The sequence below is a fragment of the Crocodylus siamensis genome, chromosome 11 (genome assembly GCF_052110815.1).
Source record: "Crocodylus siamensis isolate JL-2025a chromosome 11, ASM5211081v1, whole genome shotgun sequence".
Lineage (NCBI taxonomy): Eukaryota > Metazoa > Chordata > Crocodylia > Crocodylidae > Crocodylus > Crocodylus siamensis.
In genome coordinates this window covers 64,104,298-64,123,100 of record NC_143405.1, presented here as the reverse complement: position 1 = coordinate 64,123,100, position 18,803 = coordinate 64,104,298, and the positions used below count along the sequence as shown (strand labels likewise).

At 53.3% G+C, this 18,803-nt stretch overlaps 1 protein-coding gene across 11 annotated transcripts in view; it reads right to left on the bottom strand.

Annotated features, from left to right (window-relative positions):
- Window positions 1-17,197, bottom strand: part of CADPS (calcium dependent secretion activator) — a 248,776-nt gene extending 231,579 nt beyond the window's left edge. For 6 of the 11 annotated variants that reach the window (XM_090022832.1, XM_090022836.1, XM_090022837.1 and 3 more), the window contains exon 1: window positions 16,717-17,196. In XM_090022832.1, the coding sequence (XP_089878958.1) occupies window positions 16,717-17,109 (393 nt within the window). In that variant the 5' untranslated portion in view covers window positions 17,110-17,196. Of the gene's footprint in view, window positions 1-16,716 lie in introns of all 11 variants that reach the window. The other 5 variants (XM_090022840.1, XM_090022841.1, XM_090022835.1 and 2 more) reach the window with 2 other exon arrangements.
- Window positions 17,198-18,803: the final 1,606 nt, after the last annotated feature.

The following is an 18,803-nucleotide window of genomic DNA, read 5'->3' as shown; positions in this document are numbered from 1 at the left end:
GATTTCACTCCCGAAGGAATGACGATGCTATTTTTTGCCCTCCAATTGAGTTTGAGGACTGTATAGAGTTCACTGTCCCAGTATAACCAGTCTGGAAAGGGACGGAGCCAAAGCTGGGCAAGAGGAGCCAGAAAAGGTCCCTCCTTGGAGCGCAGTGGCATGAGACGCACAGCAAGGATGTGCTCTTCCTTTTCATCACTGCGAACAGAAACTGCCAAACCTCAGGACTGTTGGGACTCCCCAGGGAACATGGCTTGTACAGAAGCCCCTAGCATCGAGGGAGCAGGTTGGGAGGTCTCTTACCACGGAAGGGGAGCATGCTTCAGGCCCTTCTCACGAGCCCCACACCCTGCTGCAGCACCCTGACCCCACTGGATGTCAAGGACAGAGCTGCTGCTGAAAGGGAGACAGGGCCTGCAAATGTGGCCAGGCAACATCGCCTGCTCTCCAGACTTGCTTGCTTTGCAGAGGAAACACAGGGCTCCGCGGCAGTCTGACAGGCACCGGTCTGTCTCTGCAAGCCGCAGCTTTCCTGGCATGGTGCTTGATGCACAACAGGCCAAAAGAAAACTCGCTACATGGGGAGGACAACTGTCCTTCACTCCAGTCCCTTCGATTCCTGCCGTCCAACCAGCTGCCCTAAAGGCCCAGATCCTGCAGCCCCTCACATCGGGGTTCGACACCGTGCGAGACTGGAAGCTCAGGCCCCTTGCTGCGACTCCCCAGTGGGGTGACACCGTGAACAACCTCCCGCCGCCTGCCACCACGGCGGTCATTGGCACCCGCTGGAAGATCTATACGAGGAGCCACGCGTGTAAATTAAACATCAGCTCCTTTTATCATTGAGGGCGCACGGTTTGTAGTCATGAATTATGCAAGGCTGTATTAGCTGGCTTATAACAAAAGGCAGCAGCTGCCGGTGCTGCTCAGAGGACGCAGTAAGTCGCACAACAGGCCAAGAAGCCCCGCTCCGTCACGTGCAGCCTGGTCTGAGCTGATCGCTCTTGGGTGCCGGCAGTGCCCACGTGAGCCTCCTCACTCAGCATCCCACATGCCTTGCTCGTCTGTGCACATCCCTATGGTGCAGGATTTGTGTTTTTACCCCCTCTTGTGTGGCCTGGGACCCCAAACCCCACCCCCCAGGTCATGCAGGAGGTCTGTGGAGGAACAGGCTAAATCACCCCTCCAGCGCCAGGTGAGCGCCCCAACAGCAGAACCACTGAGCACTGGGGATTTACTCCCAATTCACAGCATCGCGAGGGGGAGAAGACTGGATCAGTGTTAGTTTAAGCAACACCGCCCTGCCTACTGCACAGTCATTCCCAGGCCGGTAATGCTGTCAACCCACTTTGCTGCCTGTTTCGGTTTAGCCTGTAGCCCTGTTCCTGGCTGCGCTGTATTTACGCTGTTGCAAAGCAAATGCAAAGACGCTGAGGTCCTCAGGCAGACAGGGAAGCAGTGCGACAAGTGCTCAGATGCAGCTGCCGGCATTTAGCTCAATCACACTGCCCTAAGCCGGACGGCGCACGCAGGCGATGAATCCGGAGATGCCACGCAGAGCCTCTGGAGAAAACTTTCAGCAAGAGGCGGGGACATGGCATCACCCCCGCCTCTGAACCGGTGACCTTGAGATGGCTCCTGTGCTATGCACAGTCATTGAGGCTTCATAGAAGTGAGATCATGCTTAATAAATTTGGTGAGGCTAGCAGGGGCAAGCAATGGACACTGGTGAGCTATGCTTTGAGAAAGCCTTTGATACAATACTGCATCAAATATTAATCCCCGCAGTCAATAGGCAGGCTCTTAAGGCTGAGTGGCTTGGACATCCGGGGCTAGGAAACATTTTGGAACAGAGCTGGGTGCTGAGGAGGAAGCCGAAGACCGGTTCGGCTCATTTTCCCTCTCGCTGACCGGAGAGAACAAACATAAAACACCACGAAGAAATTCCCTGATGAATCAGAGTGGCAAGAAGCAGGAGGGCAATACGATGCAGACCTAACTAAAGCCATCCGAGCGACCGTCATGCTCACATTCAAGGAGAAAACATTTGAAGGGACCATATACTCGCAAAGCCCACGTGCATCAAAACTATCTGTGCCCCATAGCCTCCGTCACGAGCTACGCGAGCACAAAGGACACGGCGCCTGCTCCACGGAGGGCAGTGGAAAGGACCAACGCGCAAATCAAGCGGTGATGGGGTGCATTCAAGTAACAGAAGTATGTTGAGCTCCCCTTGAGCACCACGTAGCTTCGTGGTCAGCAGGTTATTTTCCGGGAAGCCTCATGGTAGGAGGGTGCCCCGAGGAGGACCGCGGCTGCGGAGAATACAGTAGCTCTATGGAGGGGCTGGGTGTGGCAGAGAGAGGTGCCGAGGGCGATGCACCCCAATGGCGTGTAAGGGTGGCATGGGGTAAGTGGGGCACTGACCTAAAAAAGCATGAGAGGGGGTGAAAAAAAGGGGAGGCAAAGGCAAGCAGACGTGGCAGAGGAGGGGAGCTAGTAGAGGAACAAACCCAGCTAATGAGAAAACAAGGCAATAGTATTCAGAAACCTTTAACATAGCGCTAAACAGCAATAAAAAGGCAATTAGAGTTCTGGGATGCAGGGAGAGTAATTGCTTGTGCTATAAATAGGGTGGTCTGAAAAGGATCCCACTGAACAGAGCGATTGGATTCATTTTCGGGGCGACTTCAGCATCCGCTTGTGCTTTCGCACGGGAACCAACAGACACAATCTCCGCCAGCTCTCCTTCACACGGGCGCACACACACTCACGTGTGAAAAATATCCTGAATGAGGCCATAGCACTGCAGCCCGCAGAGGCCTTGGCCTCAGCCTCAGCAACCTAAAAACGCCGGGGGGCAGAGATGCAAACTAGTGCTCCGAGTGATTGCAGCTAGCGTGTTTCCTGCCTCCCCGTACAGCTGCACTTGCTGAGCCCGTGTCGCCTCAGGGGTAGGGGCTGGAGGCTCGGGGAGCAATGCTCTGGCAGCGTCCCGTGCGTGGTGCTTTCAAAGGCTCAAGGAGGTTTGCCCCTTCTGCACCCCATAAAATAGCACTAACACCACTTGGAAAAAATGAAAGAAATCTCATTAAAACCAAGGCACCCAAACCCCTCCTGAACTCATTACCTCCTCGCCATCTGCTTCTAGCCTGTGCCCTCCAGCTTCCTGCCCTGATCAGCACCAGTATTAGAAGGGATACCAGGCTGTGGCATGGGGAAGGTGTCCTTCAGCTAGCTTTCATTCGGTTAGATGGGCAACAATAGCAGGGAAGGCAGGGGGCTCAGCACAGGGCATGTGCCTGGCATGCCCAAATCATGCAAGGGGGTGATGCCTCCTCTGCCCAGAGGTCATGTTCAGAGAGATGCTGCAATGTCTTAGCCTGGCTACAGAGCTGGAAGATGCAGGAGAACCCTCTCTGTCCCCACCAAGCGAATGGGTAGACCCCTACCCTGGGGTACCCCATGGTACCTCCCCTTGGCTAATGAGTCCTTTCCTTCCTAGCTCCCATATGATCCCTCCCAACCTCTTCATGGGCAATTCAAACAAAACCAACCCTTCATTTTAGGAGGAGGAAACACTTCCCCTGATCTCCCCACTGTGAATGAGCCTCAGGCCTGAAGAAATGAGTTGCAGGAGCTCACCGAGGCAGGAAAGCCAACTGCAAAGCCAGTAAGTAAACGTACTGTGACCATCCAGTGAGGGCAGGGAAATGGGAGAGGGCTTTACTGGGCCAAGCTGTGATCCTGGATGACCTCCAGCCTTGCTTAGAGAGGCCAGAATGGGCAGCTTCTCAGAGAGCGAGAGAAAGAAGATTCTCATTTAGCTCCAGATCTTTTCCCTGCATCTGCAAATCTCTTTCCTCATGGAGGCAGAGGGGGTTGCAGTTTCTTTCAGAGCTGGCTGTCCACCAGGACTGTCCTATTGCTTAGGAGCCTGCTGGAGAAGCTAGAGGGGGCTGAAAGGGTGGAATTACCTTGCCTCAAACAGACAAGGTTTAGTTTTTGATCCAAACCTCCCTGTGATCCTGTTTGAATTAACCTGCCTGTGCTGAACCTCTGCCACGCACGTGCCTGCATTGCTGAATGCTGCTTACTGCTCCCCTCCGCTAACACAGCTGTCAAGGGGTTCAAATCCCTTCCCTCTACTCTGCCCACCAGCACCAGGCTCCGGTGGGACGACCCATGCAGAGTGCAGCTCCCACTCCCTTGCAACCCCCAGCTCGCCTTGCTTTCCTCGGGTCTCCTCTTCATTCATCCCATGTTGCCCAGCAGTCGTCAGCCCCCAGGTGCATGCAGCCTGTCACCGGTTAGTCAGCCTCTGACTCACCATTTCATTGAGGGCTGCTCGGACACCAGGGCCTGCATCCCTGGGTACTACTGCAGTCTGCCCTGCTACCCCTGGTGCAAAGGAGCTGAGCTCCCCGACGGCTCCGTGTCAGGAATTCAGCCCCGTCTGCATGTATGGAGGCACAAAAAGCTGCGGGTTCATGCCCCTGATGCCAGGCCCAGTCTCAGTTTTATCCCCTGGACTCTGAGATATTAGCCCTGCTTCTACCATGCAGCCCCCATCGGCAAGAACCAGCTCTTCTCCTCTTTGCTAACCCACCCCTAGCTCCTCCCAACAGCACAGCTTGGAGGTTTAAAGCTCTTGGACAGAAGGGAAAATTTATCTCCTTTCCTCCACTACTTCCAGCTCTCATCAGGCTGTAATTACTGCCAATCAATGGCTCCCACCTTGGTTTGCGATGAAGGTAGATAGGTCCTTGCTTCTCTTGGCCCAACAAGGGCCAAGAATCAGAGTGCAAGGGAGTGGGAATGGATTATGCAAAGGATGTGGAGCTGATACTTAGCCAGCTTCCCCCTTGCAGCTCTTCAGGGAGCACCTCTTGCAATGGCATGCAAATAATTTTAGTCTAAGATATAATGGAGTCGAGTGCAGTCTAGGTCATGCTTCCTTGGACACCCCTGGGAATCAACTTCCTTTCAGGTGCTGTCATTCCTTCTCTGGCTATCCTGCCCGGCACGAGGTGCAAGATGCAGCACAGCACAAGTGTGCATGCAATAAACTGTCTGATAAGTCCAAGACCACGGCACAGATGATCCCAGAAAGCATGCTGACCTCCACAGGTGACCTGCTTCAGCAAGAGGCAGCATTTCTTATTCTTCACACATTCTCCACGCCCCTACCACGAAGAAGTCAGTGGGACACAATAGTGGTCAGCCCAGCTCAGAGAGCAGACAACAGGATGGAGAAGCTAGTTATTACAGCGGAAGTGCCGGCTGCTGTGGGAACGCCAGGGTCATGGTTCCTTCCTTGGAGCTAAAGTGCCGGCTGCTGTCTCTGGTGCTCAGTCGTTCTCCTGCAGCAGCAAGTTGGATGTGTTTACCACTCTTAGCACTACTTTCCTGTTGCCCAAGTTAAATGAGCCTTTGTCATTTGTGCCCCCAGCCTGCCTGGATCCACCTGTTGCCCGTGTTTAGATGGGAAGCTTTTTGGGGAAGGAACTGCCTTTTTGGATGGGTGGAGTCCTGGGCTCATGCCCCTGGGCGTTACCGAAATGCAAGGAGCAAGACATAACGGGAGCATGGCATCAGGAGCCTGCCCACACCAGCATTTCTGTAGCCAGAGACAGACCTGATGACTTTGGCCTCTCACCCTGATCATAAAATTCACCTGGATTTGGGGGAATTTCATTCTCCGGAAACATCGTGGGGAAGGAGTATTGCTCAGCCCCGCACCTCTGTTCTGCAGGTGGAGACATCCAAGCCCCCTGCTGTCGGCAGAGGACTGACTGAAGTCAAAAGGTCTCCCCTGCCTGCATGAGATTGCAGGATAGATCCCCTAATCCTACTGCCTCCAGGTAAACATTGCAAAGGTGCTGACAAAGAAAAAGGACACTGCAATCCCTGGCCCACTGGTCTTCCTACTACCCCCAGGAGGATGAGTTACAGCAAGACAGCAACAACAAGTAGCAACAGCCAGGAAAGAATAAATACAGTCAATAAAAATTGCTTCTTGACGCCAGAAATGCCCTCTCTGTGTACCATCTTGCACTGTCCTTGCAGCTGTACAGTAGCAGGTGCTCATTTGCCATTTGGCCACAGACACGCGAAGGTTGAAACAGAGACAATCTGCAGGTCACTCGATGCCTGAGCCGCTCAGGTATCATCTTCCAGAGTGACTTTGGCACGGAGCAGCCTATGTCCCACGCAGGTTTCCGAGTGCCTCTGTTGTGTTTGGAAGTGGTCACCAGCTGAAGGGCCTGACAAGTTCACGAGGCACCTCACTGTCCTGCTATATAGGTGCTCAAGCATCACCGCCATCCAGGTACTGAAGCAAATGCTTTCAGAAGCCTTATTCCAGGAAAGCAACCACAAGGTTCAGGAGGCACCTCCTAGCTCACAGAAATCCTGCCACATTTGCTGCTTATGGTGTAAACAGAGTCACCCAGAAGGACAGCATGATGATCTGATAGTCCACTCAACCCAGGCTCACTAGGGGAAAGGCAGAATTGGCCCTTCCTAATGCAACAACATCTGGGCACGCAATGAAAGTACCAATTCGTTTCTCCTCAACCACCTTGGCAAGCTGAATGGTTTGCACAGCACTCTTCCCGGGGTCCGATTGCACAGGAAGCACTTCTGTGTACTTAGGGAAGAATTAAACCCAGCACATGGGTGACTGCATGCAGACAACCATGCTGGGGAACCATGAAGACAAGACGAGGGTGAATACAGCTCCCCTACCCCTTCTCCGCTGCAAACTTCCTTATAATAGCCAAGGGCCCCAAGCTGCACCAACCCTTGCACAGATCTCTGGGGGCAGCTGGATCTGGGGCTGCAAGTTAAAACATACAGGACAGATTCCCCAGGCTGCTTCAGCCACTGTGTACCACACTGATAACATAAAAAGGTTGCAGATGTGGCTTAAATAGCTTTTTCATAGATCCTTTACTAGGACCAGCTACTCCTGGCTCTGCCCACCCGGATAACTAACTTGGCAGCAGGTTGATTTCGAAGTATGCACTAGTTTGAGGATACTTGGCTTCAATACCAGACTCGACCCATGGAAAAGGATGCTTCTCTCCAATGCCCACAACTCCAAGATGGATCAGATCCATGAAGTACCACGTAACACATGCAGCCTCTCGTGAGCCTCTTTGCCCCAGCTGGAGATTTCTCACAAAGGCATGAGATTACAGTTGTGCCCAGGGACAAGTTTCTCTCTTATTTAAGTTACTCTAGGGATCTTCTGATGAGGGATGCCAAGAGCTGCATTGCCTTGTCAGCTTTTTGAGGTGTAGTGGATTGATCTAGCAACGAGACACCTTGTGTGCCTATCTCATGTGGGCATCCCCACCCCAGCCCGCCCCGAGACCAGCCTGTGGATTTAGGACCACGCTGGTCAGAACAAGGATTGAGCAAATGCTACATAATTTCCCCACTAATATATGTCCAAACACTGGAATGAAAGTGCCTTGGCTTTGCTGATTTCCCTAAAAAATGCTCCAGCATGTTTGCCTGCAGCAGTGGGCACCTGTATGCACCACAACCGATTCACCGTAAGCCCACCTGGAATTGCCAGTAGCATCCTGGTCCCTCCTAGAGTTCTGCTAGACCGTATCCTCTCTTCCCCAGGAAAGCCTGGATGCAAACCATCTCACTCGCAGAAGAAGCCACAGGCCAGGGATGGCCCGCTGACAATTTTGCGTAAACAACTGTGAAGGAGGAGTGCACATGCCAAATCACAGCCTGTCCCCAGAGTCTGCAATACCCATAGACAGAGCAGCAACATCCCTCCACTGCGCTGTGCACAAAGAGCCATGGGCAGTTTTAAACCACACCGAGAGCTCTCGACCTCCTCGTGCCTACCGTACCTGGTGGTTGCACTGATTATGGGGTTAGGACTAGGGTTTTTAAGGTATCTGGCATCTGTTTAGCTCAAGACCTAGTAAGAACCCAGCCCTTGATGGGATTTAAGACCCCATGCAACTGCGAGCAGGCCTGACTACATAATAAGTGTCCTGGTTTTTGCTTATTGGCAGTCCAGTGCCCCAGCTATCCGCAGACGCATGATGGACTTCATGCTCAACAGCGCCCCGTGAGAGGCCGTGGGGAGGAGGAGGTACGAATCTAAATGGGTTTGCTAGATTTCATTCCACTGCTATAAGCCCTTGCAAGGGCCCTAACAAGCACAGTATGATGCTCAAACATTCAGTTTATCCCCTGCTCCCTCCATGATATCTTCCCCCCTGCAGCTGGGATCCTGGCTGAGTCCAGTGCATGTGTGCGCCCGGATATACAGAGCACTGGTGGCTGCTCTTTTATTGGCGACAGCTCACCTGCCTCCACGGCAATAAAACGTTAGGTCCCTGGCTGGATGGTGCTTCCTGGATACGTCTGGCTTTGCAGCTGCCTTGTTTACTTGTCCTGCTGCCCGAGCAGCTACCCGCACTCCCTCCCCATTGAGGCAGCTAGGTCAGCCTTGCAGGCCGGGCTCTCTGCCAAGGCAATCATGAATCTTGGGGGATGGTGCTCATCTGGCCTCAGGTTTTATATCAGGGAGCAAGGTGGACACCACCACCACCTACCATGCTGCTGCTATTTGCTCATCCCCCTTCCTCTCCTCAACACTGTCCTGCCAGACAGAGGCAAGCTGGCAAGGCCTTTCCTGGGTCATTTGCTGCCATCACGCCAGGCTAGCCAGGGCTGCCTGAAGGATCACCTCTGCCAAGGAGGCCCTCAGACACATTTATTTGGAAGCACACGGTCAGTGCAAACCCTGGAGCATAAGGCACTGCATCATCAACACTTTGGGCTTCAATCCTAATCCAGCGGTAGGGCAGCAAATTCAAATGACCCAGACAAGCTGGTGGGCAGCCAAGGGTGGGAGCCTACTGCCATCCAGACTGGGGCTGGATCACGGTGAAGCTGGCGAGGTTTGGAACCGATTGCTTTGCTTTGCTTTAATTTAAGCAAACAACCATGTTTCCTATCTAACGACAGCCATGGCTATTCTGGACCCCTCTGCCCTGCACCGCAGATCAGCCGTGCCCTGCCGAACACCAAGGGAGGATGGGAACGGACCTGGTAGCCAGGTGTGCTGCATGCCCGATGGTTGGCTTAGCCCCTATGCAAGCCTGCTTAATAACCTCAATTTTTTTACTTACTTAGGGCATGGTGTCCAAGAAGCAGATGATGCCAGTTCTCAAAAGGAAAGCCATGCAACCAATCAGTGCAAAGGGCACAAAGGAGCAGTCCCTTCCCACCCTGGAAATGCAGGCAACAGTGAACTCCAGTTCAGTTTCTTCCAAGCACCCTCATCAGGGCCTTCCTCCTCTGGAAAGTCTCCTCCCTGAGCAGCCAGGGGAATTGGCAGCTCCCCTCATCTGCCAAGAGCCACCAAGGCAGAGAACAACTATCCTTTCCAGAGCTTTTCCATGGGCCACGTACCTGGCTGCATCCTGCAGTAGAAGGGGTACAAGCCCCTTTCCCTGGACAGATGGAGGATGCACCCCCTAGGGCAAGCTCGAGGTGCACCATGGCAGTGCCATTCTCCTGCAGATCTCGAGACAAATCTGGGCTATTATCACCTGAACACCACAACTCTGATGTTCCCACTGATGCTGGCACAGTAAGCGGCCTTCTTTTCCATCAGCTAAAAAACAAATACATAAAATAACGAGGCAGAATCCACTATAATGCAGAACTACCGGCACTATGCAAGAAATTACTGCTGACTGCTCTCCGCTTACACTGACTGGAAAATGTTCAGAGTTCAGCAAAGGAAATGACAAGTTATGCAAAAGGCTGGCTGCTTCAGGGAGTGCGTCTAGACTGTGCAAAGCAAGGAAGATAACGCTTGTAAAGACAGGCTTTTGGGTTGAATGGAACGGCACCATTGAATGAGTCCCTGCTGCTGCGTTTCACGTCTCTGGTCTGAGACATGCCGCACAACGCGAATGAAGCACTGGCATGGACAGCAGCAGTAACTATGGATCGCTGATCGGCAGCCTGCAAACCCAATGCAGTCAAATAACGAGCAGGTTTACAACATATTTAATTACTTTTCTTCTGGTTTAATAAGCTACAGAGTCCATAAATAGCCCAAGCAGGACAAACGTTTAATATCCACTCAAATTAAATTAAAGACACCAGCAAAATAGGGAACAATTCACCTATCATTTGTGGGCTCCAGATTAGGTCTTTGACTTTCCCAGGCATATTCGTCTCACGGTACAGAAGTGCCAGATCCTATAGCTAGACCACATTTCCCTCCCCATTTAGACACTTCCCAAGCAATGGCTCTTCTTCACTCCAAGGGCTCGTTCCCACAGAAAGGCTAGTGCAAGGTGTGATCTCCCTGCACACACAAGAGCCTCTCCGTGATGGTGACTTGCACCAGAACAACTGGACTGGAGTAGGGCAAAGATTAAAGCCCAGACACTGCTTACACTTATGCACTTTGTGCGAATGATGGGAAGGCACTGGAGGGTTATCGGCACTTGAGCTTCCTCATTGCACTGGCACGAGTGTGGCTTTGCAGTGCACATGCTCACATGACACAAGCTGAAGTGCTCAGATGTACGTGCCAATTGCCTGGGTTAACCACGCAATGAAGACCCCCGCCGCCGCCTCCTTTTCCAAGAATCGTTTCAGTACCAAATGTGCATCTCAAGACCAGCCCTGCGAGCCTTACAGGTGGGAAGGACCATTGGAAGCTCCTTCTTACCCCTCTGCATGGCTGGGATCTCAGAGCTATTTCCTTGCAGGCTGCTGGATGCTTCTTCCCAGGAAAAAAGAAAGGAGCAGGTGGGGGCAAGTGCTGCACTGGGCAGTGGAGCTGCCCAGAGGTACAGCCGCCCTTTGAGGGCCGCAGTAATTCCCTTCCCTCCTTGGAGCAAGAAGGGAGGATTTCTGCTGGGCAGAGCCTGGTAATCCCCAGTGCCAGAAGCCCAGTGTATGAACTAAGAGACAGCTTGGGTCACACTGGTACAAGAAGAGGATCTGCAGCCCAGGCTGTGATAGCTGGGAGATCCTGGGCTACTTGAGATACTGCGCTAGTTCTGCAACACTCCCCGTCACTGCAGCAGACTTAAGACATGCTGGAAAAGCAGAGGCTAAAACTGATTTCCACTCATTTAACATAGCGCTTCAGCATGTGACAAACATTATACACGTGCTAAATTCCAGCGCCGTGCAGCTAAATACGAGCTTACAGGCTTTGTTGAACCAGAGGTAAAAGTCTAATAACACAGGCTACCTCATTGCATAGCTCACGGTGTCTGATGATGTCAGTTATGAAGATCTCGGTCTTGAGCAACCCCAATACTACCTCATCACCTAGCACTTGTTGTCTGATGATGTCAGCTACAAGGATCTTTGTCTAGGGTGACCCCAATATGCTACCTCATCACATAGTGTCCAGCAATGATGTCAGCTTCAAGGATCTATGTCTAGGGTGACCCCAATGAAATGCAAATCACCGATCTGAATTTGGCCCTTGCAGCTTTCACGCTTACTCCCTTAGAAAGTAACAGTAACTTTTGGGTGGGCCAACTGCCTGCATCCCAACTTGCCCTAACAGCATAGGCATGTGCTTGTTAATACAGTCATTGCTCTTAAGACTTTGCCTAGTGTTTGCATGAAGGGGGAGGGGGGGAAAAAAAAGAGAGTTCTTCATGTTCTCCCTTCCTAAATAAAGTAACGAGTACAAGAGACTGATAACCCTGACAGCACCTTTTGTTTGCCGCATGTCACAGCCAAGGAAGGAGCTGAGAAAGAGCCTGTCTCACAGCGCATGCAGAGCATTGTGTCTGACTCGTTTCAAGGTGGCGTGGAGGTGGGACTGTCAGTCGTGGAGGGAAGTATTATCTAGCATCTTCTCAAGAGCATCCCCAACGGGCTACAAGCATCTGCTGTGGACACAGCCACGCTGAAAGCAAGGGGCAAAGGGTCGGGTACTTTCATAAGGGAAAAGGCAGCAGCTTATACGGAAGTGCTGAACTAATCCCTTCTCAACTGATTTATGCCATCTGACTCTCTGCCCCACAGGGGCCTTTCCAAGGGCTTTATATGATTACAACTCAATTGGGGAGAGGAGATGCCATATTTAGTTGCCTAAATTCATCTTTCTTTGAATAGACACGAGCTAAAGGAATGGCAAAATGTATCCAGGGCAGGCAGTTAATAAACATAAGTGCTCTCTACAGCATTAAAGTAAGGACCAAATTAAATTTACAGTGAACACACACATGTGTCTTTCCCCAAGTGAGGGGCACATATAGAAAATAAATCCATGCACATCACAAGCAGAAATAGATATATGCTTGAACATATTGCTATACACGCACCTCCCTGCGCTGGTGAAATTCTGCAGGTGTTGGCGTGTGGCTTTTGTGTCACCATGGGCAGAAGTACTTCTTGGCGTCCAAAACAGTCACACAAATAGGGGATTTCTGCTTCGGGTCTGTGCACATCACAGTTATTTAAGGCTGTGCATACCTACAGTCCCATATTTCCCTTTGCTTGCCTGCATGTTATAGTGTATCAAACTGCATATCACTACCTTGCTATTACCACAGTTTCTTAAACTTACCACTCCCTTGACCAGGCAGGAACTCACAGGTCATCTCCGAGCAATCCATATGCAAACCTTATGTCGCATTTGCTACCAGTAGAAATGATGCACACCTCTATAAATAATAGCTCCCTGTTCAGCCTCCACAAGAGAAGGCTGAGGTGGGATCTAGTGGCCTGTTACAAACTAGTCAGGGGGGGATCAGCAGGCATTGGGGAAGTCCCTGTTCCCCCCGAGCACCGCCAGGAGTGACCAGGAAAACTGGTAGAGGGTGGAGGGTAGATTTAGGCTAGACATCAGGAGGTGCTACTTCACGGTCAGGGCGGCTAGGGTCTGGAACCAACTTCCAAGAGAAGTTGTGCTGGCTCCTACCCTGGGGGTCTGTAAGAGGAGGTTAGATGAACACCTTGCTGGGGTCGTTTGACCCTGGTGCTCTTTCCTGCCATGGCAGGGGGTCGGACTAGATGATCTACTCAGGTCCCTTCCGACCCTAGAAACTATGCTCCCAGGCTGCACCCCTGTAATGTAGCCAGGGTGGAGGAGAGCAGCCAACCATTATAGTGTCCAGGAGGAGTATAAATCCCTACTCTGAGAAGTCCCAGAGGGTCTTTAATGTCCAGGCAGCATGTCTTGAATTTTATCTTATGACTTTCCGGAGTCCAAGCTCCAAAATCGATGTCTCTAGTTCGCATTTCTAAGTTGGCAACAGCAAATAATAGAAGACCCGGGAGAGGGGCCCAGGGAGCTTTATGCTGCCCCCATTTCAATCCCCCAGCCTGGATCAGGTAACCCACAGGGCCTGGCAGCAGCAGGAGGGTGTATGTCCTCATTTCCCCCTTGCAAAGCCACGTCAGCCCTGCCTGCAGCATGCACTGGATGCAGCAGGGATGGGAGTCTCCAGGCCTCCTGCCCTACCGGAGTGGATGGGGTCCCAGGCTCAGCAGAGCAGGCTGGGTGAGACAACCTCACCCCATCTCTCTCCCAGAGCAAGAGGATGGCCAGGAGGGGGCTTTTGAGTCCTGGCTGCTGCCGAGCCACCCCCACACCTTGCTCTGCCCCTGCTCAGGTGTGATGCTAACACTGACAACAGCAAGGAGACTCGGTGCTTTGCTGAAACCCTCCCCAGCATAGCCAGGTGCAAAAGGTCCAAGCATTAAGCTCCCCACCCCCGCTATCACTCACCCATCACAACCAGGGACGCTCAGCTATCACACCCTGCCCCTCCCTGAAGCCCGTGGGGTGCATGCCCAAGAGAAGCCTTTTGGATCAGGCCCATGGTGGGTCCTACCCAAATCCATTCCCAGAGCTATAGACTGGACTGTCTGGAGTGGGAGGAAATCCCCCATCTCCATCTCCCAGCATTATCCTTTCTGCAGAGTGAAGCATTTCATTTCCTTTGTTCTCCAACCCACTCCCGGAAAATCATCAGGGCCCTCGGTGCCTGTAATGAAGCGCACCTGTGCCTTATTAGCCTTGTAGCAGCCTCTTCTTTGGAAAGAGGCTCACGACGGCTCTGGCCTTCTGCACCTCTGGGAGGAAAGGGAGAGTGGCTTGGACTAATAATCCCACCTGCCTGAAGCCTGAATCAACTCTATGATGATCAATCAGTAAAGCCCTGTCCATTCCTGTCCAGCTATTGAGCACTTGGTGGTCAACACATACTGCGCTGAAGAAAGCAACCTGGTGCATGCACCCACTGTGCAGCAGCTGCTCCACTGAGAACAGAAACACCTGTGCCTTTTCCTTCCAAGGCAGAAAATGCACTTGCCACCTCCCTGCTTGCCTTGGGGCACATGGGTTTTTGTTGATCAGGAGCAATGAAAAGACCCTACAATCAAGTGAAAGGACATCGAGCATCCACAGAGTTCCTCAAATGCAGGAGTGCTCTTGTGACAAACTCCAACCCCAGTGAGGCAGAAAAGGGAAAAGAGCTGACACTGACATTTGCCCCCTCGCTAGGGTGATGCACTGTCTGAGGGAGATGGGGGTGGGAAAAAAGCCACCTTCCCTTTTCCACAGCAATCTGTAGCAACAGAGCAACTCCCTGCTTAGGCAATGCTGGTATGTCAGGAGAAGGGAGATTTGCCCGAGCAAAATAAAAACCAGGGTCTGCCCCCCTGGAGCCTCCACACAATCTGGGAATAGAGAAGAGAAAAATCAGAGCGAGTTGCCTTTTAAGAGAACTTGCATGCTGTCAAGTAAAACAGGAATTCCTCACAATTTCTGCAACCCAGATACATAATAGGAGACTATTCCAAATGAAACTCATTTGTTCTGACTATTGTTGGACTACTTGTATAAAACAGCTAACTATGCTTGCCTACATTATTCATCTTCCAGAGAATGACTCACTTTTCCTTTTTAACTCCCCTCTGCCTGCTTTTTTTTTTTTACTTTGCATTTACCCCGATTACTTATTTATTTGTTTCACCTGCACTTCCTTAAGAGGCTTTTATTTCTCCTTTTTGTTGTTTGTTTGTTTGTTTTTTTCATTTTTCCTCCTTTCATTTTCATTGTCCTTCTCTTGGCAGCACTGCATCTTTATTCACCTACTAGGATTTTTCCTGCCATCCAGCTCTCAGCTAAAGGATTTGAGGATGATTTTCATGATCAGTTCACCTTTAGCTGCAATCCAGCTTTGTCTTTTGCAGCCGTGCAAGTGATTATTGCAATTTTATTTTCTGCTATTAACAAGTTGCAAAAGAAACAAGGTGCTAGAACTCAAAGTTTCCACAGCTTACTGGAAGCTTAAAATAGAAAATACATCTATATAAATCTAACTGTAAAATCAATGTCTTTCACCCAGCTGGCAGGGGACCATTCAACCTTCAGATTGCCCTATATTGCATTCAGACTACGCACTGGTATTTTTTCCCTCTATGTCCTTATGTTCCAATGACTAATAATAGCTTTGTGGTGTAACAGAACTGAATGAATGTCATTTATATCAATACGGCCCGGAGTCTGTGTGGTTTATAAAGGTCATTTGCAAAAGCAGAATAGTATCAGGCCCAAAACTGCAGTCCTAATAAACTCTATTAAAAAGGGAGGGGGAGCAAATAAACAGCCAGTCATGCCATATCCCATTATCTGTCTACTCAGACAGCAATGGGGAGAAAGTCAGCTGCCTTCAACTGCGATGCACCCTATGCCAATGGGAGCGAACTGCTTTCCAAATCCCTAATTTCTGTATCAAGTCTTTCAGTCTGAGAAGGGAGGACTAGCTGGTGGTGCCACCAGCCATGAAAGAAAAGTTAATCACATCTCTCCATTCACTGCAGTCGCACCGCGCCTGATGGGGAGTCCAGAGGAGGTGTCCCTTCCCAGTCTTTTGTCTGGAACAGTTTACTGCTGTAGTGTAGTGACGCACTCGCAAAGGTAGAGCTGCTGTTGTGTCAGCCCTGCCATCGCAAAGCTTGATGTTCATAGCCCGTTAGCCAACGGGGACATAGCCACTTGCAAACTCACTGCCCGTAGGCACGTCCTGACTGCTGGCTGAAACTTAAGACTATGAAAGTTTCTAGCCTGGTGCCAAAGCGCTCTCCTATCGACGTAGCTCTGAACCCGCTGTGAGCAAGAGAGAAATTTAAGGGGCTCGCATGGCAGAGCCTGCGGTTGCACGGGTGGGGGAGAAAAACCCATCAGGGCTGCAAACCTGCCCAGTGGTGGGTCTGCGCCGACACCCAACGAAGGCTTGTACCGGGGAGAAAACACTGGGCCAGATGGGTCAGTTCAAGCAGCCTTTGAAAATGGTAGGGGGAGCAACGCTTGGCCTTGTCTCAGGGCAGTCGGAGGGAAGCGGGGCTGGAGGGGAGCTCCAGAGCAAGGACCGGGCTCTTCCCTCCCGCCCTTGAACCCAGGGGAGCTTCGGGGGCAAGATCACGCGCTCCAAACAAGGACCCTTCCCTCCTGCCCTTGAGCCCGGGAGAGCTTTAGAGGCAAGATCACAAGGACCCTTCCCTCCCTGCTACTCCCGGACTCGAGGGCGCTTCAGCCGCCCTCCAGACAAGGGCCCGGCCGTCGGGGGCGCTTGGGAGGCGGGACCCCCGCTCCTCCACCAAGGAGCCTTCCCTCCTGCCCTGGAGCCCGGGGGCGGCCGGAGCCGGGCCCCGGGTGCCCCTCGGCCCCGGTACCTTCTGCTGCCGCCGGGCCATGTCGGTGGGCTGCTTGGCGTTGAAGGGGTAAGCGATGCAGCGCATGACGAAGACGTAGAGCTGCAGGCGCCTCTTCCTCTCCTCCTCCTCCTTCTGCAGCCGCTCCAGCTCCTCCTTCTCCTTCTCGCTCACCACGGACGGGCTGGGGCTGCACGGCCGGGCCCCCGCGCTGCCGGCCCGGCCGCCCCCCGGCTGCAGCCCCCCGGCGCCGCCGCCGCCGCCCGCCGAGCCGCCGCCGCCGCCCGCCGAGCCCTCGGCGGTGCGGCTGGGCGAGAGGCGGGCGGCGGCGGCGGCCGGGGCCAGCGCCTCCTTGCTGCTCTCCTCCTCCACCAGCTCGTCCGACTCCTCCTCGCTGGACGACGGGTCCAACATGCCGCGGGCGAGGCCGGGGCAGTGCCCGGGCGCGGGGCGAGCGCGACGCGGTGAGGTGAGGTGCGGCCGCGCGGGCTCGGAGGCTGCCGCTCAGCCCGCGCCAGCCGCGTCCTCCCCGGGCCGGGGCCGCTGCAAGCCCGGCGCCAGGCGCTGGCCAGGGTGCTGCAGCGGCGCCGGACCGCCCCCCGCCCCGCCCCCGGCGCCTGCGCGCCCCGCCCTCGCGCCCGCGCAGGCGCGCCGCCGGGGAGCGAAGCCGCGGCTCTGACGCTTGCCCGCAGCGGCTGCTGGCAGCTTCCAGCCGCTGAGGGGCAGGGGGGCACCTGGAGCCGCCCCCATCCAGAGGTGTCCTCAGACCCCACCAGGCTCAGGAAGCCCCTCTGTTCCTGGAGACCCCCCCAGAGCCTTCCCCCGCTGCCTCCCCTGCCCCTCAGTGCGGCTGGACGGAGGGGTTTGGGCACAGGCCGCACCGACACCGGGTATGCCAGGGCCAGAGGCCCTTTCGGTAGATGCGTGCCCTGCTTCTAGCCAGAGTCAGTGTTAGCAGGACCCCGGCCCTCGCCCAAGGCAGACTGAACCCTCGCAAACAGTTAGTCTTACCTCAGTCCCGGGTAAGCTCTTTGAAAAAATTATCCTGGCACACATCCAGGAGGGCCTTGCGGGGGAATGCATGCTCAGGGGCAACCAACATGGGTTCATCAGTGGCAGGTCTTGTCAGACCAACCTGGTGGCCTTTTACGATCAGGTCACCAAATCATTAGACGCAGGGGTTGCTGTGGATGTAGTCTTTCTGGACTTCCGGAAGGCTTTCGACACTGTCTCTCACCCTGTCCTCATCAAAAAGCTGGGAGACTGTGGTGTCGATGCCCACACGGTCAAATGGGTCGCCAACTGGTTAGAGGGCCGCACCCAGAGGGTGGTAGTGGATGGGTCCTTCTCGACCTGGAAGGACGTGGGCAGTGGGGCTCCCCAGGGCTCGGTCCTCGGGCCCGCACTGCTCAACATCTTCATCAGTGACTTGGATGAGGGGGTAGAAAGCACCCTGTTCAAATTTGCTGATGACACTAAGATGTGGGGGGATGTGGGTGCACTAGAAGGGTGCAATAGGCTACAAGCTGACCTTGACAGGTTGCAACGGTGGGCGGATGAGAATAGGATGGGGTTTAACACTGATAAGTGCAAGGTGTTGCACATGGGGAGGAAGAACCGGCACCACACTTACAGGTTGGGGAACTCCCCTCTTGCCAGCACGGAGATGGAAAAGGATCTTGGAGTCATCATTGACTCCACGATGAACATAGGCCGGCAGTGTGGGGAGGCAGTCAAGAAGGCCAACCGTACCCTGTCATGCATCCACAGATGCATCTCGAGCAGGTCCAGGGAGGTGATCCTCCCCCTCTATGCGGCACTGGTCAGGCCGCAGCTGGAGTACTGCATCCAGTTCTGGGCGCCACACTTCAAGAGGGACGTGGACGATATGGAAAGAGTTCAGAGGAGGGCCACTCGTATGATCAGGGGTCAGCAGGGCAAGCCTTATGAGGAGACGCTACGGGACCTGAACCTGTTTAGCCTCCACAAGAGAAGGTTAAGGGGGGACCTTGTGGCCTGCTACAAACTGGTCAGGGGGGATCAGCAGGTATTGGGGGAGTCCCTGTTCCCCCGTGCGCTGCCAGGAGTGACCAGGAATAACGGTCACA